We start from the raw sequence: 25,847 nt of genomic DNA, 5'->3' as shown, positions 1-25,847 counted from the left end.
AGGCATTTGTATTAATAAAGATCAAATTACAACAATGTCATAGGGGAAAAGGTTGGAGGTCCTTAGGTTTTCCTCTGTAAAGAATTATACTCTAGTACACAGTCCAGTTAGAACGAAAATGATCTTTTATTTGGTGCTAGAGAAAGTGACAGAGTGGTAAGTCAAAGACTTCACCCCCTGGGGAGAAGGTGGTTTAGAAACATCCTCCTCCCAGAACAGAAGAAAGGCAAAGAAAGGCTTTTATAGAGGATAGATGGAGTGCCTACCTGAAAGTGGAAAGTTCCTTTTGGGGGTGGGGTGGAGAAAGCTTGGATGCTTGGGGATTTTTTTTTTTGAAAGATGGTCCTGACCTCTGGGGTTATCTCTGTCTCCTAGCTCCAGTCAGGTAGTAGCTACACCTAAGTGACTTTCCTGCTGTAGAATTTTATCTCCCCTTGCTTTTTAGGTGTGTCTGTCCTGATAGCTAGTTGGCCAATCTAAACTTTAATAGTCCCTCAATCCCTCAATATGTCTGTCCTGTTATCTGGTCATCTTTGGTTTTGTTTCTCACAGGAGAAACTTCTGATTTCTCCTAAGGCCATGTCAATCCACTAAAGAGCCAAGGTTGATAAGGTATGATAGTAACTGGTCAACTGCCTCAGATGAGTCAGTAAACTGACCCAGAGTACATCCATGGGAAGGGACCAGAGAAGGAGCAGGCACACAGGAATCTGGTTTTTATGGAACAGGTAAAGAGTGGATAATGTCCAGAAAGCAGACCAGCAAGCCTGAATTGTCTGATAGAGATAAATATCCAGTGGTTCAGAGGTGCTAGATGAACTGCCTCAGTGGGAAATGGATGTGGGAAAGAAGTTACTTGGCAGGGAAACAGAACATTACTAAGTCTTAGCTGAATCACAACCTCACATAGTCAGCTCCACTCTTTCCCAACTCTTTCCTTCAGGTGTGACTTCCTTGGGGGAATGTTTTTTCTTTCAAACCTGACTTAGGAAGAACAACAGGAATAGAAGGAACATATGGCAAATGCTTTCAAGGCTGACTCCTTATTTGCAAAGTTCTTTCCTAGCAGAAGTGCTAATTTGTAACTAGGTATTTGTCTGGATTATACACACACACACACACACACACACACATATGTATGTATGTATGTGTATATATATTCCTTTCTGTAGTTTTTCTACATATAGAATATCAATCAATAATTCTCTTTTCTTCAGCTCAAGCCCAGAGCTAAAAAATGTTCTAATGATTAGAAAGATAATCTATCCCTCCCTGTATCAAAAATATATAACTATATATGCATATGTACATATGTATATGTGTGCATTTATTTATCTATTTATTTGTTTATTTTCAATTAATGGAGCAAAACAAACATTTCCATAACATAATACAATTTTTTAAAAAAGATGATTGTAGGATGACAGCTTCACTTCCGGTTCTGGCGGTGTGGGGAGCCGGGCCGATATGGAGGAAGATGCCGCTGGCCGGAGAGCTGAAGCTAGGGCAGGAACAACAGCCTAGGAGTCCCGGACTGCAGAGCGCCGGTACTGTGAACAGGGCCACCCAGGGCTTAGGAGGCATTCAGGCACAATGGAGGATAAACGCAACATCCCAATCATTGAGTGGGAACATCTGGACAAGAAGAAGTTCTATGTCTTTGGCTTGGCAATGACAATGATGATCCGAATCAGCGTCTACCCCTTCGCCCTTATCCGCACACGGCTCCAGATACAGAAGGGCAGGAGCTTCTATCAAGGAACCTTTGATGCCTTTGTCAAGATTCTGTGAACAGATGGGGTGTTAGGCCTCTATTGGGGTTTCTTGGTCAACACTCTCACCCTGGTCTCTGGCCAGTGCTATGTCACCACCTATGAGCTCACCCGGAGGTTTGTGTCGAAGTACAGTCAGAGCAACACTGTCAAGTCCCTAGTGGCTGGTAGCTCAGCCTCATTGGTGGCCCAGAGCATAACAGTGCCCATTGACGTGGTCTCCCAGCACCTGATGATGCAGCGCAGGGGGGAGACCATGGGCCGATTCCAGGTGCAACGGTATGAAGAGGGTCAGAGGGTAGTGGCCTTTGGCCAAACCAAGTATATCATTCAGCAGATCCTTCGAGCTGATGGAATACGGGGCTTCTACTGAGGTTATGTGGCTTCTCTTCTCACCTACATACCCAACAGTGCTTTATGGTGGCCCTTCTACCACTTTTATGCAGAGCAGCTCTCCCATATCTGTCCTAAGGACTGCCCCCACATAATCTTCCAAGCCATTTCTGGGCCCTTGGCTGCAGCCACTGCTTCCGTCATCACCAATTCAATGGACATTGTCCGAGCCAGGGTACAGGTGGAGGGCAAGAACTCAATTGTCTTGACCTTCAAGCAGCTGTTGGCAGAGGAGGGGCCCTGGGGCTTCATGAAGGGTCTCTCTGCCAGGATCATTGCAGCAACTCCCTCCACTATGTTTGTAGTGATAGGCTATGAGAGTCTCAAGAAGTTCAGCCTTCGGCCAGAACTAGTTGAGTCTGGACACTGGTAATGGGTGGTGGGGAGAGGAGCCTGCCATGCTTTGAAGACAGGGACAGAAAGAAAGGGGACAACACCCTCCCCTGGCCATGCACACAGTCCTCAGCTGGGCTGGCTGCCTGGAAAGGGGATACCAAACTGCTCTGAGCTTGGACCTCAGCTCATCCTGTTTTTAGTTCTCTGGCCAAACTGAGCCCCCTCACCCAGGGTTCCTTTCCCAATCCTTAGCCAATTCCTTTTTTCCCTCCATCACCATCCTTAGGCTGTACATAGGTTGCTTTTCATTCTTCTTTCCCCTTTGATTGCTTTTCCAGCCTTCAACGGACCACGGTCACCTCTTGCCCTGTCCCCCTTTCTTAAGCCAGCTGATTCTTAATTCCTTTAGGAGGGAGCTGCCAAGAAAATGGTAACATCTTTTCCCCCACAATAGGGGGAGTGCCCATTTCACCAAGGAGGCAACAGCAGAGAACCTCTAGTTGTCTGGAAAATTCTTCCCTCTTTCTCTGGGGAAGTTGATAGTTTGGGATGAGGAATGGGAAGAAATATTCTCTATGGATTAATGTGTTGTTTTTTGTTACAAATTTGTGAACCAGCCTGTTGTCTTAAGTCCTGCTAGAACACCATTTCCTGCAGCTAGACTCTATGTCTGCCATAGCCTTTGGAATATGTAGCTTTTACCTCATGCCTGGCTCCTTATTCTCTTGTTTTCCCTTAGTCCTGTCCCCAATAGGCCTTAGGCAGCACCTTTCCCCACCCCAGCCTCCCAAACATTTTCTGTAATAGGCATGATGCCTGCATAACTGATGCTGGCAGGGAAGAGCAGGCCTAAAGAAGCACCCTGAAAAGTTAGATTGATCATGTAGAGGGTTTGAAAACAGAGATGAGGAAGCTTGCTGAGACAAAGGAGGGGAAAGCATGTCATCTTCAGCTCTGGACAGCTCCAGCCATTTATTCATTTCTCCCATCAGTGATGCCATCCATCCCCCATTGAGCACTTCAGCTGAAGGATAGGAATCTTTATAAAGTATTGAGTCTGATATCTTCTTATCTTCTCTCACCCTGTGATATTAGAAGTTAGGGGGAAAAAAGTTAGCACAGGCACTAAACCTAGAAGTCTGGTGATGGTGGTGGGGAGCAGCCCCATAAACCCAGCTACCCAGGAAGCAGTTCTCAAAAGGGGAAAGGGTGCTTCTTTTCTCTGTCTCCATTCATAGCCACCACCATTTTACCAGCATGATACTGCCAAGATTTCCTGTTGAAGCCCTCCAAAAACCTGGGAAATTGTTCCATTGCAACTCACAGAGTGAATCAGAGTTAGAGTCAACCTTGCTGGTTTTCCAGTGGGGATACTGAGTTGGTTCCTGGCATAGGTGCCTTGTGTAGGACCTCTTGCTTCTCCCCATTCAGGAAAGGTTAGGGTGCCTTTCCATTGAAAGGTGCTAGCTTCACAACAAACTTGATATTTCTTGTCCTCTATACCCCACCCAGGTATCCTGGAAACATCTATTTATATTTAACTTTCTCAGCATCACCTCTGCTTTCCATATCCATATTTGTGTCTTTTCTTTAAGTCTGTCTAATTTATGTCAGTCTCTCATCCTCCCCTCTTCTTACTTTGTTGAGGGGTTTCTTCTCTTGTCCTTTTCTCCATGTCTTAAAAACACACCTATTCTGAAACATACAACTTTTAGGCTTGGAGTGACCCACACAATGGAAACAGTTGCTTCTTTTTCTTTACCATTAGTACAAAACCCTGGTTTCTCTTGGTTCCATGCCTTTTCCTGCAAGACTTTGGTCTCGGGCACCCTTTTCCATCTCTTCGAGTAGAAGTGCGGTGGGAATGTAGAGGTGATTGTACCCGCCCCTCTCCGGTTCTGCACCACCCTCACACACCTCTCCTCTGCTTCCCTATAACCCCCTCGTGTCTAGCTATTTTCTTGTACCCTTAACCTCGTCTTGCCCCACACTGCTGTTCCTGACTTTTAAGGGATAAGGCAGTGTCTTAAAAGGACTGAGACCCTCACAAACGTTTATTCGTAGCTTAGGGATTGGGTGTAGCTCCAGATCCCTGAGTCCAACAGTGGTAGGGGAGAGAGGACTTGTTCTCTCTAAGGTAGGAATGTATAGTCCAGGAGGGTAAAAACAATGGAGGGCTGGAGTATTCGAGCTCAAGCTCTCAATGGAGAGAAGCCCGGAGCCGTGGCCCTGTTGTGAGGGGCTCGGCAGAGAAGATGCAGAAACACTCTGACCATTGAATACTGAGTGACATGTAATGTGACTATTCAAACAGGTTTCACTGTTGCACTGTAAGAAGTCTTTGTCGTATGATTAAACATTTTTATTGTTTGAAAAAAAAAAGATAATTGTACATGAAACCAGTTTTGAAACCTGGCTATCACATACCTGTAAGTTTTCCTCCTGGAATCTCTTTAAGATGGTGAATGATAGGTTTTTTTCCTATTTCTATTTTACACTCTTGTTCTAGAACTTCAGAGCAATTTCCCTTAATAATTTCTTGTAAAGTTATATCTTTTTTTTTGGTTATAACTTTCAGGTAGTCTGACAATTCCTATATTGCCTCTCCTCATTCTGTTCTCCATATCATTTGTTTTTGTTTTTGTTTTTGTTTTTGCGGGGCAATTGGGGTTAAGTGACTTGCCCAGGGTCACACAGCTAGTAAGTGTTAAGTGTCTGAGGCCGGATTTGAACTCAGGTACTTCTGAATCCAGGGCCGGTGCTCTATCCACTGCGCCACCTAGCTGCCCCCACATTTGTTTTTCTAATGAGATGTTTCAGGTTCGCTTCTATTATTTTAGTTTTATTTCTTGGTGTCTTATAATGTCATTTGATTCCTCTTGTCCAATTTTAGTTTTCAAGGAGTTATTTTCTTCCTTAATACATTGGACCTCTTTTTCCAATCAGTTAACTTTCTTTTCACATTTTTCTTAGATTGCTTTTATTTTTTTCCCAATTGTTCCTCAATCTCTCTTATTTGATTTTTTAATTCCTTTTTAAGTTCTTCCAAGAACTCTTTTTGGGTTTCTGACCATTCGATATTATTCTTTGGGATAGGAGTAGGATAAAAATAAAAAATAAGGGAGCAAAGGAAAAAGAACCCAACCATAGATAGCTACTTTGGTATGAAAGAAGATCTGGGTTCACATTCAGAGGAAGATAATGAGGTCATTAAAAAAAGCCACCCCTACCCCCAAAGAGTAGAACTATATGGGGGATTGAGGGAAGAACTAGAAAATGAACTGCACAGAATGAGGAAATGTTAAAATTATAATCTGCATCAAGAGGAGTACCCACAGACAACCCTCCCTCTAAAATCCCAAAGTACCAAACTAATCAAAAAAAGACTAATTGCCTATCCACTAAACTCCATGCCTTCAGGGGTCAGTTAAATTCTGACTTTGCCTTTCCCTGGTTTACCAATATCACTTATATCCTAGGCTCTCTGTTAGTGCTTTAATTTTTATATTTTTGACACATTTATTCTGTGTCTTCCAATCCTAAGAGACCTTTAACTCCAAGAGACAGATGAATTGTTCTTGACCAATCTCTCCCACTACATCCACAAACCATCCCTTACCTCTTGACCTTGACAACTCTTCTATTAAATATGCTGCCATAACAAGAATCTTCTATTTGGAATTGTATAACATTGGTCTGTTTCAAAAAATGTATCATCAAGTCCTTATTGAGTCCATCCATGCTATGAAAGATCCTATGGAAATTATGTATAGGAAACAATGGATAAAAAAAGTAATTAACTTAGCTTGCACCTGGTAGAGATACAGTTTCCATACATATAGTTTCCATATTGTTGTTCATCTTTCCTTTTCAGGTTTGTTCCTGGGTATGATCCAGAAAAGATTTACCAATATTAGATATTTCCTTTATCTTATTTATTACGGTCCTGTATCAATTTATCTCTTTATTTTTTAGGCAAAACCCAGTAGGTAAATGTTAGAACAACTAGCTATAGCACTTACAAAGTGAACATTTTGAATAGGCCCATAAATTATTTATAACTGTAATTTTCAGGGTACTTATGCAAAATGTTCTAGCTCCATTTCAACTAGAGTGAGCTGCATACTACTCCTACTGCTATGACTAGTACTACTAGTAATACTACTACTACCACCACCACAACTACCACCCCCATCCATAGTAATAACAATAATAATAATAATAACTAGCATTTTGGAGAGCTTTAAGGTTTTCAAATATGGTTTACCTGTGATATTTCACTTCATCTAAAGGTAATGTTGCAAATGCCACTAGACCTGGAATCTTTCTGCCATGAATTATGTGACTTTGTTCAAATCATTTAAGATGTGTAAGTAAATTGCTGGGCTTCAGAATATAGTCCTGCAACTTCTCCTGCCAGCCAGTTGCTCCAAAGCTTTTGACAACTGGACAATGAGATGCCAAACTGGACTGATCCCCAAAATGAATTCTATATGGATTTCCCTAAGAGGAAAATGTTTTTGAGAAATGAGACAGAAAAAGAAAGCTTATAATGTTTGGAGCCACAGTTTCCTCATCTATATAATCAGGGGATTGAGGTGGATGACCTCTGATGTCCCTTCTAGCTCAAACTTTATGATCCTTGATCCTCTGAAAGCAGCTTAGAGACATCATGGCATAAGGATAAGGAGAGGGACAGAGTTGTAAAGTATGAAGGGAGCAGAGAAGAGTAATAATAAGGCAAGGATGGTAAATAGAGTGATACCAAAATTGTGGAGAGCTTCGAATGCCAGGTCTAAGGGTTTAAAGTTTATCAGTTGGAATGTTCTGATCAAATGGAGTTGCCAGATCAAAGAACCTCAGGATTTAGAACTTAAATAGAGATCAGAGATCATTGAGTCTAACCACTTTACTTTGCAAATGAGGAAACAGAGAAACACGGTGCTAGATTAAATAGATAATAACAACAATAGCTAGTATTTCTATAGAGCTTTAAGGTTTGCAAAGCACTTTACTAATATAATCAATTACTAATGGAATCATCATTTGATCATTACAACAACCTTATGAGGTACAGGCTGTTATTATCCCCATTTTTTTAGTTGAGGAAACTGAGGCAGAGAGAGGTTAAATGACATTTTTGGATCATACAGCTAGTAAATGATAGAAGTAGGATATGAACTTAGATCTTCTTGTCCTCTATGCACCATGCACCTAGTGCCTAGATTGATGACAGACAGACAAACAGATGAACAGACGAAGCATTTTTGTTTTGTTTTGTTGTATTTTTTTGTGGGGCAATGAGGGTTAAGTGACTTCCCCAGAGTCACACAGCTAGTAAGTGTCAAGTGTCTGAGGCCAGATTTGAACTCAGGTCTTCCTGAATCCAGGGCCAGTGCTTTATCTACTGTGCCACCCAGCTGCCCCCAAAGCATTTTTAAGGACTTACTATGTGCCACGTTATGTGCTAGGGATACAAATATAAGCAAGCAAGACAGGCCCTACCCTCAAGAATCTTATATTCTAATAAGAAAAGAAAAGCTATCAAGGATTACAAGACTTGAGGATGCTTGGGGATCATTATACCTATGAGGGCACTAAAGTGAAGGGAAGTGATGTGATTCACCCAAAGTCTCATGGTGAGGCTAGAATTCAAACCCAAATCCCCTAATCCCAGATTTCATACTGTCTCTACTACGATGCTTCCTTTTCACTGCAAAAATTCAGTCAGATCTCTGCTGAGAGGAAGCAGGGTCCCAAACAGGGCAAACAGTTGTAAGCATGATAGCTGCGCTGGCTAACCAGCTGTTCTGATAGTGTGTGTGTGTGTGTGTGTGTGTTTTCCAGTGGATTGGGGTGTGGGACTCCCACGCCCTCAATCCCAACATATGGCAATACAATGCCCTGTCCAAAATGAAATATTTGAGTGTACACAAAATCTGAGGCCACATTATTGTTCCCTGGTATAGAAACCAGAATAATGGTGATAAACATGTAAGATATTGAGTTGGAAGAGGGATCAAAGGGCAACAATAAATCAATACTGATAACTTGGAAGATGGTGTTTATATATATATATATATATATATATATATATAGAGAGAGAGAGAGAGAGAGAGAGAGAGAGAGAGAGAGAGAGAGAGAGAGAGAGAGAGAGAAAGAGGGGACTTCTGCACGGAATGATGGGATCCTTTAAGAATTTTATCTTCAGTCTGATATTGTATCTGCTGCAGGGGGCAACTTCTTCCCTCATAGAGCTGAATAACAATGGGTATGAAAATATTGTCATTGCCATTGACCCAGATCTGCCGGAGGATGATAAACTCATTGAAAACATCAAGGTAAGAGAGCTGCAATAATACAAGTCTTCTCAGGGGGAGAGGATTTCCTCTTAGCTAAAGGATGGTTTGGGGAGATGAAGTTGGGGATAGAAGAAAGAGACAGAAGACCTGGGTTTTCCCTCTACTGCTGATGAACCTCTCAGAGAATCATCAGTTGCCTCATCTGTAAATTGGAGACAATAATGTCTGGTGTGCCTTCAGGCAGAGATACAGCTTCCTTGGTTGGAAATTACAAAGCTACAGGGTCTCCACAGAGAAATGTTTGCCTGCTAGAAGCTCCACCATTACCAAAATGATTTTTAAAAACAAAATCAGGGCAGCTAGGTGGCACAGTGGATAGAGCACCAGCCCTGGATTCAGGAGGACCTAAGTTCAAATCTAGCTTCAGACACTTGACACTTACTAGCTGTGTGACCCTGGGCAGGTCACTTAACCCTCACCAAAAAAAATTAAATTCACAGACCCTAGGAGAAGAATCTCTGATACACCAATACAGACTGGCAACTGCTCCCTAATGGTCTTAGAAAGTTGCTTAGAGAACACATTATTTGTCAGAGTTCATACAACCAAATGTCATCTCCATGAAGCCCCAGCTGGAAGGGGTCAGGATTCACATTTCTCAAAGTGCATTGAGTATGCCCTTGCATTGATCAAAATACCCCTTGCATTATAACAATGTGCATATATGGCTCTCCAGCCCTGCCCACCTCCCATTAGACTGGAAACTCCTAAACAGCAGGGCCTGTGTTGTGGCCATCTTTCAATGCCCAATGGTGTTTTGCAAATGTCAGGTACTTAAAAGCTGTTTGTTGAACTGAATTTAATTGAATTGTGTCCTGTTGACAGTAAAGTCCCTTAGTTATGCTAAGCATGGGGAGGAACAATCTCAGGAACCCACTAGGACATGTATCAAGCCTTGGATGGTTTAGAACTAACTTACAAAGCTACTAAGTTTCATGATAAAGGCTGGAGAAGCTTCAGCAAAGACCCTTACAGCACCCCAATCAGTCTGTCCTCACGGAAAAGCTGTCTAATTGTGAGGCAAGGAGGACAATGTTCCCTTATTTCACAGAGGAGGGCACTGAGACCTGGTTAAATGTCTTCTTCAAAATGACAGGATTTATGAGGGTATTAGGATGGCAAGCCTGACCCTCGAACCCAGAACACCTGACTCCCACTCCAGGACTGCTTCCACCCTACTATACTACCTTAGCCTCATTTAGGTCAATGTAGACAATAAAGGGCCCACAAATGGAAATAATGGCTATAGTAACTACAGCAAAATGAATTCCTGGAAATTAAGTGAGCCTGTCATATGGCCAATCAATGAGAAGCATTTATTAAGCACCTACTGTAACGATTGGAATGATGCCACCTGCTGGAGACTTACTGTAGAAATGAGGTGAACATCTCTGAGGGCAAGACCATGCGTCTTTTCTTTGGCATCAGGAAGTGACGTTTGCTGGTGGGAGGAGGAAGGGGGAGCCAGGCTCTCGTTCTCTCTCTCTTCCCTTTAGACTCTGGTGGAGAGTGGAGCTAGAAATGTGCTCTCCTTTTAATAGATAGATGAATGTAGGCCTTTCTCTCTCTCTTTACCAAATTCTTATTCTCCTTAATAAATGCTTAAAAGCCTAACTCTTGCTAAAGCTTATAATTTATTGGCTACCACTCATCAGATATTTTAGACAGACTGGCTAGAATTTTAGCCCTTAACACTATGATATGCTAGGCACTGAGGACACAAATATAAGAAATGAAACAAGCCAAACTCTCAGGGAACTTCCATTCAACTGGATGATGAGAGCTTCAAAGGCACAACATGGGTGAACAGCCTGTGTGTTCTATTGATACACTCTCAGGAGTTCTAGAGAGGGATCTTTACTGTGTTGGGGAACATCTCAAAGAGAACTGACAGCATGGGAAAGACCTCACATGATTAAAAGGCATGGATGGGTTATATCAGTAGGTAGAGAGAAGGCCCCCATGAAAGAGAATAGATGCATGCAAATATGGAAGTCAATACCACAAAGCCCCAGTCTCAGTTGTGACATGCCACTGGAATTATAATTTGTTTTAAGACACATAACCTTGAGGATGGTTTTTAATAAAACCTTTATACTGTCATGGTGTACCCCTGACTCTCAGTGGGTCTGTAAGGATGTGTGTAACATAGAGAGATACAGGTGGGGGGCAACCTGGGATTGGAGTACATCCCAGGCTATGTGGAGTCCATGAGAGGGACATGTGTACTCTGACCTCTTCCTAAATAAATAGCATCCATGACAGTGACATTAAAGAGTTGATAGTGTAAGGTAGACTGAACAGTACAAGCATGTCCCCATTTCTCCATTTTCACATGGTTAAAGTACTTTGGCATTTTTATATTAGCCAGCTTCTTCGTGAGGTTAAATGATTGTTGTGTATGCCTCTGTCAGCTATTAGGGTTCCTGATGGGTTTCTTCTTTCTACATAGAACATAGTGTCAGAGGCTTCAACGTACCTGTATGGGGCCACAGAAAAAAGATTTTACTTCAAAGGAGTCTCCATCTTGATTCCTGAGACATGGCAGACGAAAGCAGACTATGAGAAACCAAAACTTGAGACCTACAAAAATGTAAGATCATGACTCAATTTTATTGAACATTACTTTTATAAAACAACATTTTTATTAAAAATTAGGTCATGTGTGACCTAAATGTTTAAAAATATAATGCTGTAATAATTGATTATTTTCCCATAATCTTTCAATACAAATATTTTAAGTTTTGTTTATGATATTCTATATAACAAAAGTTTTTTTTTTTAAAAACCATTTCTAGGCAGATATTGTCATTGAAGTCCCTAATCCCACAGGCAATGATGTTCCACGAACTGACCAGTTGGGACTGTGTGGAGAGAAGGGAGAGAGAATTCATTTAACTCCAAACATCGTATTGGGGAAAAAGTTGAATGAGTATGGGCCACCAGGTATAGTTACTGATAAAAGTTTGGTAATGCATAACATCTACAGCATATTTCATAAATTAAGTTTCATAGTATACAAAGGATAGAGTTCTCTTTATTTGAAAATGCAGATTAGCCAAAAAGATTCCAGGGACATTCCTTATTTTCATCTAATAAGAGCTAGCAGTATTTCATTTCTCCTTTGGAAGTGTAATTGTTTTAGACCAGTTGTCACTAAACTTTTTTGATTGCCCACCTCATCAGTTAAAAAAAACATTCTTTAGGGGTTGAATGGAGATTGGATTGGACTGGAGAGAGACCTTTGAGGCAGACAGACCCACCAGCAGGATAGTGTGATAGTCCAGGTGTGAGGTGATGAGGGCCTACACCAGAGTGTTGGCAGTATCAGATAAGAGAAAGGACTATATTCAAGAGATGCTGCAAAGGTGAAATCAACAGACCTTGGCAACAGATTGGATGTTGGGGGCAAGACATAATGAAGATCCTGGGTGACTACCAGGTTGTGAGCTTGAGGGGCCAAGAGGATGGTGTTGCCATCTACAGTAATAGGGTTAAAGAGAAAGATGATGAGTTCAGTTTTAGACATACTGAGTTTAAGACGTCTACTGGACAAGAGTTCAAGATGTCTGAAGGGCAGTTGGAGATGGGAGACTGGAGGTCAGCAGAGAGATTAGGGCAGGAGAGGTTGGTTTGAGAATCACCAGGATAGAGATGGTAATGAAATCCATGGGATGTGATGGATTACCAAGTGAAATTGCATGAGGGGAGAAGGGGGCCCACCTTCAAACTCTGTAAGACACCTCTTTGGTTAATACCTTGGCTCCCAAGGGATCTACATTAGACACCACTCTTCTAGAGAACATATCCAATTAAAGTATTTCTAAAACAAAAAGTTGTTGAATCAGTGTGACACACAATAAGAACATAAAAATCTCATATTTCTTCATAAGGATTCAGGCATCTAAGCATAACAAATTATTAAAACAACAGGAGTTGGGGCAGCTAGGTGGCGCAGTGGATAGAGCACCAGCCCTGGATTCGGGAGTACCTGAGTTCAAATCCGGCCTCAGGCACTTAATACTTACTAGCTGTGTGACTGTGGGCAGGTCACTTAACCCCAGTTGCCTCACTAAAAAACAAAACAAAACAAAACAACAGGAGTCACATAGAATTAATTTGGTTTTTAACAAATGCAATAAATATTACTAAGTATCTACCATGTGTGAGCCACTGCATAACATAAGGTGTAGGTGATACAGAGGTAAAAATGAAACATTCTCTACCCTCAGGTAGCCCAGAGTTTACTGGAAGGATACAAGATGTACACAGAGAAGTAGAAAACAGAGCAAGGAGTAAGAGGAAACAAGAGAGATCAGCAAATGAGCTCTAGAAATATTTGAAAAGAGACTTAGTGTGGATCAACGGGTGGGGGTATCAAGGATGCCTTCACAGAAGAGGTGATACTAAAAGTGAATTTTGAATGAAGATGAGAAATCTGAAAGGCGCATGATAAAAAGGCAGCCCATCCTAGAAATGGGGCAGAGCTTGGACAAATATCTAGAGACCAGAGATTGCATGTTTAACTCTGGGAGCAGCAAATTGTTCAGTTTGACAAAGGGAAACAATAGAAAAGAGACAAGTTGGAATCAGAATCTAGAGGTTAAGCCTTAAAGATCAGATTCAGTGGTCTGCATTTGATCTTTGTGTAAGTGGGAGCTAATGAAATATTTTAAGCAGGGTCAAATGTAGGATCATAAGCTCATAGATTTATAGCTGGAAGGCACCTTTGAGGTAAGCTAGTCCAATCATTTCATTTGACCCATGAGGAAACTGAGGGACATTGTTATTTCCAGGGTTACACAAGTAGTTGGAGTTTGAGCCTATATTCATTCTACTACAACACATTGCTAGTCAACATATCCCTAGAAAAGTACAAGGCAAAGTAACGTGAGGAGGGAGTGAGAATTGGCAACCAGAAAGAGAGATCAGAGAAGGCTTCATGGTAGAGAGAGTGCTTGAGCTGAACCTTAAAGGAAGATAAAGATTTTGAAAAGCAGAGATGAGGAAGGAGTACATTCTAGACCTGGAGAACTAATAGTATTCAATGTAATAAATGTACCAGGGGCCATCACAGAACACAAAATACCCAAGGGATAGAAAACACAGACATCATTTAGCATATGCTCAGTGTGGGAAAACTGAGAGATAGTCCATTGCTATCTATCCAAGGTCAAAAAATCTATACAAAGATAAACTCCTCCCCTAGAATGTTGGTTAGGCTCTCTCTGATAGATTCATGTCGGGGGTATGGACTAGAGTCACATAAGATGGGCAAACATGGATGGACTGAAATCTGTACCACTGATGATTATAACTGAATTAATGAGATCACAGATCCATCCAATTATTTAAGAGTGAGGGATAATGGGGAAGAAAGGTAGGAAGGAAACCTTTATCTATCATTTATTATGTGCCAGGTACTGTTCTAAGTGCTTCACAAATATCATCTCAGGGGCAGCTAGGTGGTGCAATGGATAGAGCACCGGCCCTGGAGTCAGGAGTACCTGAGTTCAAATCTGGCCTCAGACACTTAACACTTACTAGCTGTGTGACCCTGGGCAAGTCACAACCCCAATTGCCTCACTAAAATATATATATATAATCTCAGTTCATTCTCACAACAACCTTGAGAGGTAGGTGATGTTAGGATCTCCAATTAACAATGGAAGAACATGAAACAAAGGTTAAAAGATCTACCCAGGGTCACACAGCTAGTAAGTGTCTGAGGACAGATTTGAACTTGCATCTTCCTGACTTCAGCTGCAGTGCTCTAGGCACTGCCTTATCTAGTTGGCTTGAATAGTACACCAGCAGTCATGAAATAGGAAAGATATAGAAGAAGAGCCTCATTGCCCTGGCTAGTTTCTCTACAGGTGATCTGTGGGAGACCATGAATAAGAATTTCATGGTACAAGAAACTATGACTAGTGTGAGATCTGCATCAATGAAGAGAATACTCACAAATATCTAAGAGAATACCCACAGAACCATTGAATTGTGGAAGTAATTATATTTTTGCATTTCCAATATTTTCCCACAGGTAAAATCTTAGTTCATGAGTGGGCCCATTTACGGTGGGGAGTGTTTGAGGAATACAATGAAGAAGAGCGTTTCTACCAGTCTAATGGAAAAAATGTACCAGTGAAGTATGATTATCTTCCTTTAACTTTTTGCAAATCACATCAAACTGAAATCATCTCCTCTTGAGTTAATGTTTAAAAGATTTCAGTTGTCAGGATAGTTTTTCTTTTCATCTACAGACCACCACATTGGTATATGTGTCCTCAATTTCACTGTAGCCTTCTTTATATAATATGTAACAGGCTCCTACCTGTTAAGGGCTAAAATTCTAGCTAAACTGTTTAAAATATCTAATGAGTGGTCGCCAATAAATTATAAACTTTAGTAAGAGTTAGACTTTTAAGCATTTATTAAGGAGAATAAGAATTTGATAAAGAGAGAAAGGCCTAGCTTCCTATCTATTAAAGGGAGAGCGCATTTCTAGCTCCCCTCTCTGCTGGAGTCCTCAGGAAAGAGAGCGAGTCAGAGTACCCGGCTCTTCCTTCTTCCTCCCACTAGCCCACGTCGCTTCCTGACACCAAAGAAAAGACTCCTGGTCTTGCCCTCAAAGACCTTCGCTTCATGGGCGGAACTCTTCTACAGTAAGTCTCCAGCAGGTGACGTCATTCCAATCATTACAGTTCCCCACTTTGTTTCCTCATGTACTAGTATGGAGAAAAAGGCAGAGCAGAGTTCTACCACTGTGAAACATATAGATTCACAGGGAATGGGCGAAATTATCGTAGCCGGGTTTGGAACTATAGAATGTCTAGGAATAACATAATTATTAATCGCTCTAAGATCTTGTACAAAACGATAAACAGGTTTACCATCTGGCCCAGGCTTGGGTTTTTTAACTGGCAAAATGGGAGTATTGCATGGAGAGTGATGACATGGAATAATAATACCCTGGCTTTTCAAAGCCTCAATTATAGGGGTGATCCCTTCTATTGCTTCCCTAGACAATGGATACTGTGGAATGGAGGGGGGTGGTCCCCCCTTAACTTTAAAGGTAACAGGCATGGCAGACTTAAGGAGCCCCACCTCATTAGGGGATGAGGCCCATAAAGACTCAGGAATGTCAGAGGGAATTTTGGATACCTCCCCTACTGTTCCTTGAGCTTCTGTAAGTAAAATTGGTAATAAATGAACAGTATCCTCTGGCAATTGTAGGGAGACAGCCCCATCTGGAGCACAAGATATGGTTGCTCTAAGCTTGCAAAGGAGATCATGACCTAATAAATTTACAGGGGCATCAGGCATGAGTAAGAATGAATGTTCCACTGTTAAGGGCTCCATAGATACCATGCGAGGATTCAATTTTGCCACTCTCTGGCTCTTTCCTGAGTTCTCCTGATGACATCTTACCACTTCAAGAAGACAAGAGAACTCAGACTTTATATGAACTGTTTTGTTTTGTTAGTTTTTACTATCTCCTTTCTGTTATAATATATGCCATCTGTAACATGTACTCTCTGCAGAGGTTCTCCCTTTGCAAGACCAATGTCAAAGCGTCGGTTCATGAGGACAAAAAAAATCGCCCCTCTGGACAAAACTTTCCTCTCTTCCTTTTCTATATTGTTGTTCACATATTATTAGTTAGCAATAGTTATTATATTCTGTTATTTTTTACTGTCCCATCAAGGAAACACTTTGTTTCTTGAGGAATCAAAGGGGGGAATGTGGTAAAAAGTTTCCTATCAGTAGGTTAGTGAATATGGAAAGATGCCAGTTTTTAAAGGACCACCCTTTCGGGGAGGAGACCAACGGCTGTGCATGGGCTACGCACATCAGTCCGGCTGCTAAGCACTCCACTTCTGGGGTGCAAGCTTAAAAGGAAAGGAGAGAACAGAAGTGGGATCTCTTGCCTGCTCTCCTAGTCCAATGACTGGTGCAACACCCAGACAGACACAGACTGGAGTTGGACGTGGCCCGGCTCACCGTTAGCAGCATGCGCTTGGCTCTCTCTCTCTCTCCCCCCCGCAAAGGTGGCCTTGGGCTTTTGGTGAGTTTTATACGGAATATAGACTAAGCTTAGACTTAAGACTATTTGTTTTGTATTTCTACTTTCCTATCCCTCTAATCAACATCACCTGGTAACTACCACACAATAAGTAAAAGCTCTAACTATAGACTAGAGGTTTCTTCCATTTACTAGTCTGAGAGATAAATTAAGGGAAAGGGTAAAGAGGGGAGATTTATGATCTAATATCTAATTTTAAATCTCACATACCCCACCATACTTCAAAACAGAAGCACTTATATCAAAGCACAGAAATTTTTCTGAAGTCGAGGCACAAAATCATCAGAGACCAACTCTTCAGTGTCACTATATATGTCTGGAACACAGAGACACATACAAACATGGTTTCAGATATGACACCCCTAGAAACCTAGACCTAGCCTATGTCCTTGTTGCCTCCACAGGACATGAGCAGTGCACACTGAGAGACAGAGACAGAAAACTCCCCCAAGAATGTTGGAATACCACACCCTCACTGGGCCAAAGGACCTACCTGGTCCTTTTCCTCTTTCTCCTCATACACAGTCAGTCTATTTCCTCAGGGTGTTTAATGATTTTAGGAAGAAGCATAAGTAATATTCTATTACCTCTCAGTCAGTCCTTAAGTGCAGTGAGTAATTACAGCTCTTAAGGAGGGAAAATGCCAGTATCCCTGTTGGGTTAACAAAAGGTCTATTCCAAAAACATTGATGAAGCACTTGCTCTGGGCTGGGTGCTGTCCTAGGTGCTGGAAATACAAGGGGGAAAAACACTCTTGGCTCTCAAAGACTTTGGGAGAAACAACATGTACTTTTATAAATCTAAATCTCAATCTAGATAGATAGATAGTAGATGTGAAGTAAATACAAGGTAATTGGGAAGGACTCATTTCTACTGTGCCCTTGTTTCTCTATATGCTTGGCGGGGCCAGAGAGCTCTGAGAAATACTCACTTGAGCACTTTTCATCTAATCAATGAATGAACCTTATGAAAGTCATCAATGGAAAGCCAATTAGATCCTTAGGATTAGATAAAGAACCTTAACTGTCCCATGTGTTAGTGGTGATGACAAAACTGAGCAGTCACTGAGAACAAGGCAGATTCCTTCTTAATTCTGATGAAGAACATAATAAGGAGTCTAGAGCCCATCTCTGTAAGCATCACAGTTAGGGACACCAGTAAACCAGACCCAGTATTCCCAGCAGACAGGCTAGCATTGAGATATTACAAGGAGCCCATCTGAAATTCCCTATAGGAGTTCTCTGCAGAACAAAAATGGTTCTTACTGGCTTCCCGACTACTCTGCCTAAATGGGTTGCTTGAATCACACCCTTTGTGATAAAGAAATAATGTGATAGCATGAGGGATACACATTGGTTGGGGTGGTTTGAAATGAATTACTGTTTTTAAAATCTAATCCTAATATTTTTTCAGATGTTCTGAAGCTCTCACTGGTAAAAATAGGGCAAATGTATGTTCCGGAGGCAGCTGTTCAATTAGAACGTGCAGACCAGATCCAAAAACAGGAAAATTTAATGACGATTGTTTATTCATACCTGACAAAATTCAGACCGAGAAAGCCTCCATTATGTTCACGCAAAGCATTGATTCTGTAAGTATTCGGATCATTATTTCTGAAGTTTGTAAAGAGAAGAACAGGGCCTGTTCTGACCCTAAGAGTTGGCATTTATTTAGTGCTAATGTTCCCAAGGCCCTTTGCCTCTACCTTCTTATTTGGCCCCTGAAATGACCTCATTTGACATACCCTTCATGCCTACTCCATGAGGAAATGAAGACTTTGAGTAATGAGATGAGTGGTGCATCATCCCACTGTTGGCTCAGGGCTCTTTCCATTACACCAATCTGTCTCTCCATCAGAACATCTATCCAGATAACCTGAGGTAGGCTCCTTGAACTAGGTATCCCTTCAATATGCCATTATTTCTTTAAATGGGAAGGCTGAGGGACAGCTAGGTGGTACAGTGGATAAAGCACCAGCCCTGGATTCAGGAGGACATGAGTTCAAATCTGGCCTCAGACACTTGACACTTACTAGCTGTGTGACCCTGGGCAAGTCACTTAACCCTCATTGCCTCACCAAAAAAACCAAAAGATTATACATGTGCCATCATGTAAAACATATTTCTATATTAGCCATGTTACAAAAGAATTTTTTTTAATCCCAAAATAAAGAAAAAATTTAAAAAGTATTCTTTGATCTGCATTCAGACTCCATCAGTTCTTTCTCTGGAGGTGGAGAATATTTTTTTCCTCATAAATCCCTTGGAATTGTCTTAAATATCAATAACTTTTAAAAATATTTCATGTTCCACTAAATATTATCCTATTTCTTTATTATTATTTAAAGCTCCCAACCTTTTGAAAACTATTCATACATATAAATATAGTTAAAGTAATCTTTTAAATCTCAATGATTTCAGAATTTTGGCTCAGAGGCCAAATGCTTGTTGACTGATAGAAGCACTGCCTTCTAATTTACGGGGGAAAGGCAGACTAAGCTAAGCTTTTAGCTTTCTGGCTATCTGGTGATACTTTACAAATAGCTGAGGAAAAAAAAGAAAAGGGAAAGGGAAAGGAGAAAAGGAAAGACATACCAAACTGAATGCAGAATTCCAGACAATAGTAAGGAGAGATAAGGTTTTCTTAAATGAGCCCATTTTACAGATGAGGAAACTGAGGCTGACAGGGGTTAAGTGACTTCTCCAGGGTCACTAGTAAGTATCTGAGGTGGTATCTGAATTCAGTTCTTCCTGACTATAGGCCTAATAATCTATCTACTGTGCCATGTGGCTGTAGTTGATCTGAGTTATTTCAATTCAATTTAATTCAATTCAACTCAATTCAATAAATACTAATTAAGCATCTAATTTCTAGTGGGATTATAGTACAGTTAGTTCCCTTTTAGCCTGGCACACAATAGGCATTTAGTAAGTGTTTTTGACAGACTAATAGTAGTGGCTTGCTGAGCACTTTTGGATCCTAGTTCTGTTATTCCATGTATTAGTTTTGATTCAATCGAAAATATGATAAACAAATTATCTGTACTTCTATTGATGGCACTTCTTGTGTTTCCCCACTGCATCTAAGACAGGGAGCATGTTCTCTTCAAGCACCTTCAAGCTTTGAAGAGATTGAACTGAATGAGGTCTATCTATGATGCTGACAGCACACTCCATTCCTTTGTCATCTGGAGATCCAACAAGGAGAGGCAGTGACAGAGGCTCCTGTGCAGAGAATTCTGTTTAAGTGGGAGCACCTATGACCATCTGTATTAGGTTATCCCCACCCCCAGTATTATCCAAAGTTCCCTCACTTGGAGAGCTCTCACTGCTGCCAATCTAAAGATGCTCCATGTCAATGGCTAAAGACATGAAGCCGCCAACAGTATTCAGCAAATACAATAATAAAAACAGAAAATGGATATGAGTCTGACAAGACTGGTTCTTTAGGAGCCCCTGATAGCTTTCAGTCATTGCCTCTTCTCCTTGTAAGTGCTCACAGTTAAATCAAGCTCTGAATCCTAGACTCAGAGAAGAATCTAGTTGGAAGGGAACCTAGAAATTACCTAGTTCAGTTCTCAAACTGTAGACTAGGGAACCCTGTGGACAAGGGTAGGCTGGTAAATGTTTAACAACTGGCTCTGGAAAAAAAGTATGCAAAATACACTTCATGATTTTCTTAAGTCTAGATCAGTGGTGTCAAAATCAAATGGAAATGAACCCAAGCATCTTTGTACCTGCATGATGACTTGGTTTTAAAATGTAATGTTATCAACATTTTACTATATTTTTTAATTTTCCCAATCTGGTTCCCAGATGCATGGGCTGCTTGCTTTACACATTTACATACTCAACAAAACAATAAATCAAGCCTTGATTTGTAGCATTTGCTGATTTCTGGGGTATAAATGCTCACCTCTGAAAATTCAACTATTGGTTCTAACCAGACCCCTAAAGTTGGTTCCAGTACATTCAGCCTGCAGTCCCAGAAACCCTTTCTAGGGGCCCTCCTGGTCAAAACTATTTCATGATAACACTAAGACATTCTAATTTCTTATTAGGTAAATAGGTAAAACCCACATAGACAAAAGTTCTTGGGGGTGAGGGTCCTCAATTCTTTTTAAGTATAAATGAATCCCAAGACCTGCTTATCTAGTCCAACCTCATCACTTTGCAGGTAAAGAAACTAAGGTTAAATGACTTAGTAAAGATAGTGGAAGCGGGGGGACTAGGTTTGCAAATGAGTGCTTCCCCCGACCCAAATCAGCAATAAGGTTATTAACTGGATTTCTTATATTGGTAGTTTGTAGAAAGTGTTCTTTACCCTTTTTGTGTTACAGACTCCTCAGTACTCTGGGGAAACCTTTAGACCCCTTCTCAGAATCAAGTTTGAAATGCATTAAAAGACTCAGGATGACAAAGGAAACCAATTATATTGAAAAAGATTCTTTTCAAAATCTAGTGCATGGAAAACAGGCTAAGAAGCCCTGGTTTATAGTTTTCATGTTTATCGTGCAATTGGGCTTTTTCAGGTGGTGGAATTTTGTACAGAAAAGAACCATAACAAAGATGCTCCAAATGCTCAAAACCGGATGTGCAACCTCAGGAGCACATGGGAAGTGATCCAAGACTCAGAGGACTACAAGGCATCCACTCCTATGACAGATGCACAGCCACCCAAGCCCAGCTTCTCACTGAAGCAGATTAGAGAAAGGATCCTCTGCTTAGTTCTGGATAAGTCTGGAAGCATGGGGGTAAGCCAAACCTGCCCCATGCTCTGGAGGCTGGAGGCATATGTTTACAACATACGCTGGACCCATAGAATCTTGGGTTGGTTGGAAATCACATTGATCTCATGGTTTAAAAGAAACTAGGGGGCAGCTGGCGACACAGTGAATAAAGAAGCAGCCCTGGATTCATAACCGTCATTACCCTGTCAAGAAAGAAAGAAAAAGAAAGAAAGAAAGAAAGAAAGAAAGAAAGAAAGAAAGAAAGAAAGAAAGAAAGAAAGAAGAAAGAAAGAAAGAAAGAAAGAAAGAAAGAAACTAGGGAGCAGGGAATCATTTAACCTTCATCAAGTTTCCCTTTAAGCCCTCATACTCATTCTCCCCACTCCCTTTCTCTAACAAAAATTCATGGCCAATTATTCCCATCCCTGAATCCAAATGACATTTTTCAACAAAATGACTAAATTAAGCATTTGCTTTACAGTTTGTATCCCAGCCCATGAGCATTTGTAGTCCCTGTTAACTGAAACACCAAATCAACTTTGTATGACTTCATATTTTCCTCCTTTATTAATTGTTGATTGGCAAAGGCACCAAACATCCTACCTAAGAATGCAGCTCAGATTCCATACTTCAAAAGACCTGCAACTTCATTAATGTGGGCACTCTCTACTCTACTCCACCCTTCCACACTGATCACAATGGCTTAGGAGTTCTAGTTTCATCAGTTTCTTTACCACTGTATAGGGAATGGAAAGCTGAACTCTGAATCTGAAAGATCTGGTTTCTGGTTAGGCAATTCTCTGAAACTATGAGTTGCAGAGAAGGTGCCAACCTTCACTAGTAGAGAGTTTCCTCCTCTGAGAGTCCCCTGTACCAATGAAATCACAGGTCTAGTCCCTTATTCTACATGGTAGCTCATTCCTGGTGATCCTGATCAAATTAAAAGACAAAAATATTTCATAGAAGTTCTTTCATCTCCTAAACACAACACCATACACATGCTTTCACTTAAAACCCCATGTTTCAATGTTCAATGAGAATGTGCTAATTTAAGGAGGGTCCACCAATGCACAGACAAACCCTTCTACAACTTAAGCTTTGAGAGTTACTGTGGTTGAATCATTCATTGTCCCTAGGGTCACCTGGTAATGTGCCTCTCCAAATTTTGGTGGCCTTGTCCTCAGATATCAAACATATAGCCTATCCCCAAGCCCATCTTTAAGTGCTTTCTAGCTTGAAGAACACTCCAGAATTTGTATTCTGTTCTCCTGGCCTTGGAGAACCCAGAGTCTCCATCATGGTACCCATATCCCCTAGAATTCTATATCTAGGCTTAGGCTGTTCTGCTACAGTTTGCTTGTAGATGACCACTTACCAATTTCACTTGTGCTTTTCATTCAGAATGAAGACCGCTTAAATCGACTCAATCAAGCCTCCAGACTCTTCCTGCTTCAGATCATTGAAAAGGGATCCTGGGTTGGGATGGTCACATTTGACAATACAGCCTCTGTTCAAAGTGAACTGGTACAGATTGTAACTGATGCTGAGAGGAACGCCCTCATTACAAAGTTACCTTCTGTTGCTGTAGGAGGAACATCCATCTGCTCCGGCCTCAGATCAGGATTTACGGTGAAAGCATATCCTCTCCACTGTCTCTACTGTAGGAAAAAATTTAAGAGTGAATGTCTATTCTGAATGCCCTTCATATGCCTACTGTCTAGTATAAATTAGATGCCTCTAAAAAGTAAGTGTATTTCCAGGGGGAGAAAGAATAACTACAAATGGTGATATGTAGAAATCCTAATTAAATTCAGCTCAACAAATGTTAAGCCCTTGGTATGTGGAAAGAAGAAAGTCAACCTTAGAGTCAGAAAGACATGGGTTTAAGTATCTCCTGAAAGATAGCTTGGTATAGTGGATAGAGCAATCAACTTGGAGTCAGGAAGAGCTGAGCTCAAATTCCACCTTAGAAATTTACTAAATATATGACCTTGGGCAGGGTACAGTTTGAGTAAGCTTTAGTTTCCTCATCTATAGAATGAGAAGAGTGGAGTTGATGACCTTTGGGGTGCCTTCCAACTGTAAAGTTAGAACACTCTGGCCCATGCTGGCTATGCAGTGATATAACTAATGAGAAAGGCACTGTGCATGATATAAGTATTTTTTTTTGGTGAGGCAATTGGGGTTAAGTGACTTGCCCAGGGTCACACAGCTAGTAAGTGTCAAGTGTCTGAGGCCGGATTTGAACTCAGGTCCTCCTGAATCCAGGGCCGGTGCTTTATCCACTGCACCACCTAGCCGCCCCATGTGCATGATATATAATAAGGTGCATGGTATGCAACAGAAACATCCAGGGCAACCAGGTGGTACAATCTTCAATCTAGGTTCCATTCTGGCAAGGCCAAACACTTCTGGCTCTGTTGGTTTATTAAACACATTGAGCCAGAGAGCTATTAGTCATTGAGTTAGGGAAATAATATGAGACAGCCAAAGAGTGATGAATGGTTTGTTTGACTCCCATGATGGAGGGTTTTCCTCATTTTGATGAAAAAAGACTTTGCTTTTGACATGAAATAAAATTATAGAACCACCCTAGTGATAAAGTAATTCAACCACCTCATTTTACCAATGAGAGAGCTAAAAGACATACATGGTGAGTTAGTGGGTGGGAATTGGTCATACCACACATGGCATTTGTACAGTTCCTTGAAAATCACATTTTCAGCCGAGTCACAATGAGATTTGTACATACAGCAAAGAAAGTGCTAAACACTTGGAGTGATTCCTACATTTGTCTTTGAAGGGAATAGGAGCTTTTAGTATTCAATCTACCCAAGGTCGATTTGAGCTTTGGACTTGGGTCTTCCTAGCCCATTTTTTCATATCACATTAGTACCTCAAGACCTAAAAAGGTCTGCTTGACACCTACGGTCACCTATAAACCTTTTCTGTAAAGAGAAAATAGGAGTCCCATATCCATAGTTTCAGGGAGTTCCCTCAAGTGGAAACAGTAAAGAATCCATCAGAGAAGTAACAGAAAATCTGGGATGTAATAGTGTTATAGAGGCCAAGAGATGGAAGAGTGTAGCAAGAAAGACGGAGTAAAGATCAAGAAGCATGAGGAGAAAGCGGTAATGGATGATTTGGTAATACAAGCGTCAGCAGAATAGTACAGATGGAATCCAGATTTGTGGGAGCTTGAGTGGTATAGAAGCAAAGGGCATAAAGCTTAACAGTAAAGAAAATAAAGTTTCTTTGCATAGCATGGGAACCTAATCCTGTTTATAGCAATGGAGGGTGAGAGGGAGACCAAAGATATGTAAGAGGGAAAGCAAGGAGGATCAATGGAGCAATATCCTAGGGGAAAGGGAAGGGAAGGGATTAAGGGCAAAGTAGAGAGGGGGGCTTTGACACAGCAGCACTGCTCTGAGACAAGAGGGAGGGAGGGAGGTAATGGGAGAGACCAGAAAAATGTGGCAGTTGGCTTTAATTTTGTCAGCAAAGTAAGAGATGATGTCATGTCCTGGGGCTCAGGAGATATGGGTGAGTTCTCAAAGAGTTAAGAAAATGGTTGGAACAGATGTTGTGAGGGACATGCTAGAGATTCAAGAAAGAGTAATTGCAAGAAGCAGAGCAAGGTCTAGTTGAAGCACATGTGGTATACATTCCAAGGGGAACTAGATCCTGTTCTAAGGGCCTTCTGCACCAGTTCTCCATTGTGCAGGAGCAGACACATTGAGAGTTAGTGTTGGACGGTCATAGGATAGCAACAGTGGAAGGGCAAGGGGGCAAGAGACTGCTGAGCATTAGATAGGGAAGTCAGAGAGGGAGTAAGAGGAAAGGGCACAGCACAGAAAAAGAGCAGGGTTAGGAGGAGTGACTGTGAGTCAGAAGGGGCAGGGCAGGAGATTGGTCAGGAAAATCTTCAAGTCTGAGTTTTTACATGGAGCAATTTCAAACAATGGTAAAGTCTAGAGCAGGGCCACTTTGGCAGAAAAATGCTTGGGTACTACACACACACACACACACACACACACATATATATGTAAGACCCATATGCATATGTGTATATATGTATATATTTATATATACACATACAATATGTTTTCTATTGCATAATATTCCCCATATAAGAGGCAGTGAGGCAGAGTGAATAGTTTGGGTCCTAG

General features: G+C 41.2%; 2 protein-coding genes and 1 pseudogene across 2 annotated transcripts in view; all 3 read left to right on the top strand.

The window, feature by feature from the left end:
* The window catches only part of CLCA2 (chloride channel accessory 2), a 55,117-nt gene extending 53,592 nt beyond the window's left edge, over positions 1–1,525 (top strand). Inside the window, 1 exon segment of the mRNA XM_044005435.1 lies at positions 1,410–1,525. The gene's annotated coding sequence lies outside the window, so the exon portion shown is untranslated.
* On the top strand, positions 1,421–3,273 carry LOC122756254 (annotated as a pseudogene).
* Positions 3,274–8,680: 5,407 nt separating this feature from the next.
* Positions 8,681–25,847, top strand: part of LOC122725400 (calcium-activated chloride channel regulator 1-like) — a 32,653-nt gene continuing 15,486 nt past the window's right edge. The window contains 7 exon segments of the mRNA XM_043962501.1: positions 8,681–8,842; positions 11,316–11,456; positions 11,662–11,809; positions 14,907–15,012; positions 18,363–18,540; positions 21,481–21,702; positions 23,080–23,307. Of these exon segments, the coding sequence (XP_043818436.1) occupies positions 8,681–8,842; positions 11,316–11,456; positions 11,662–11,809; positions 14,907–15,012; positions 18,363–18,540; positions 21,481–21,702; positions 23,080–23,307 (1,185 nt within the window).

The sequence above is a fragment of the Dromiciops gliroides genome, chromosome 4, assembly GCF_019393635.1.
Source record: "Dromiciops gliroides isolate mDroGli1 chromosome 4, mDroGli1.pri, whole genome shotgun sequence".
NCBI lineage: Eukaryota > Metazoa > Chordata > Mammalia > Microbiotheria > Microbiotheriidae > Dromiciops > Dromiciops gliroides.
This window is presented reverse-complemented; position numbering and strand designations above follow the sequence as displayed.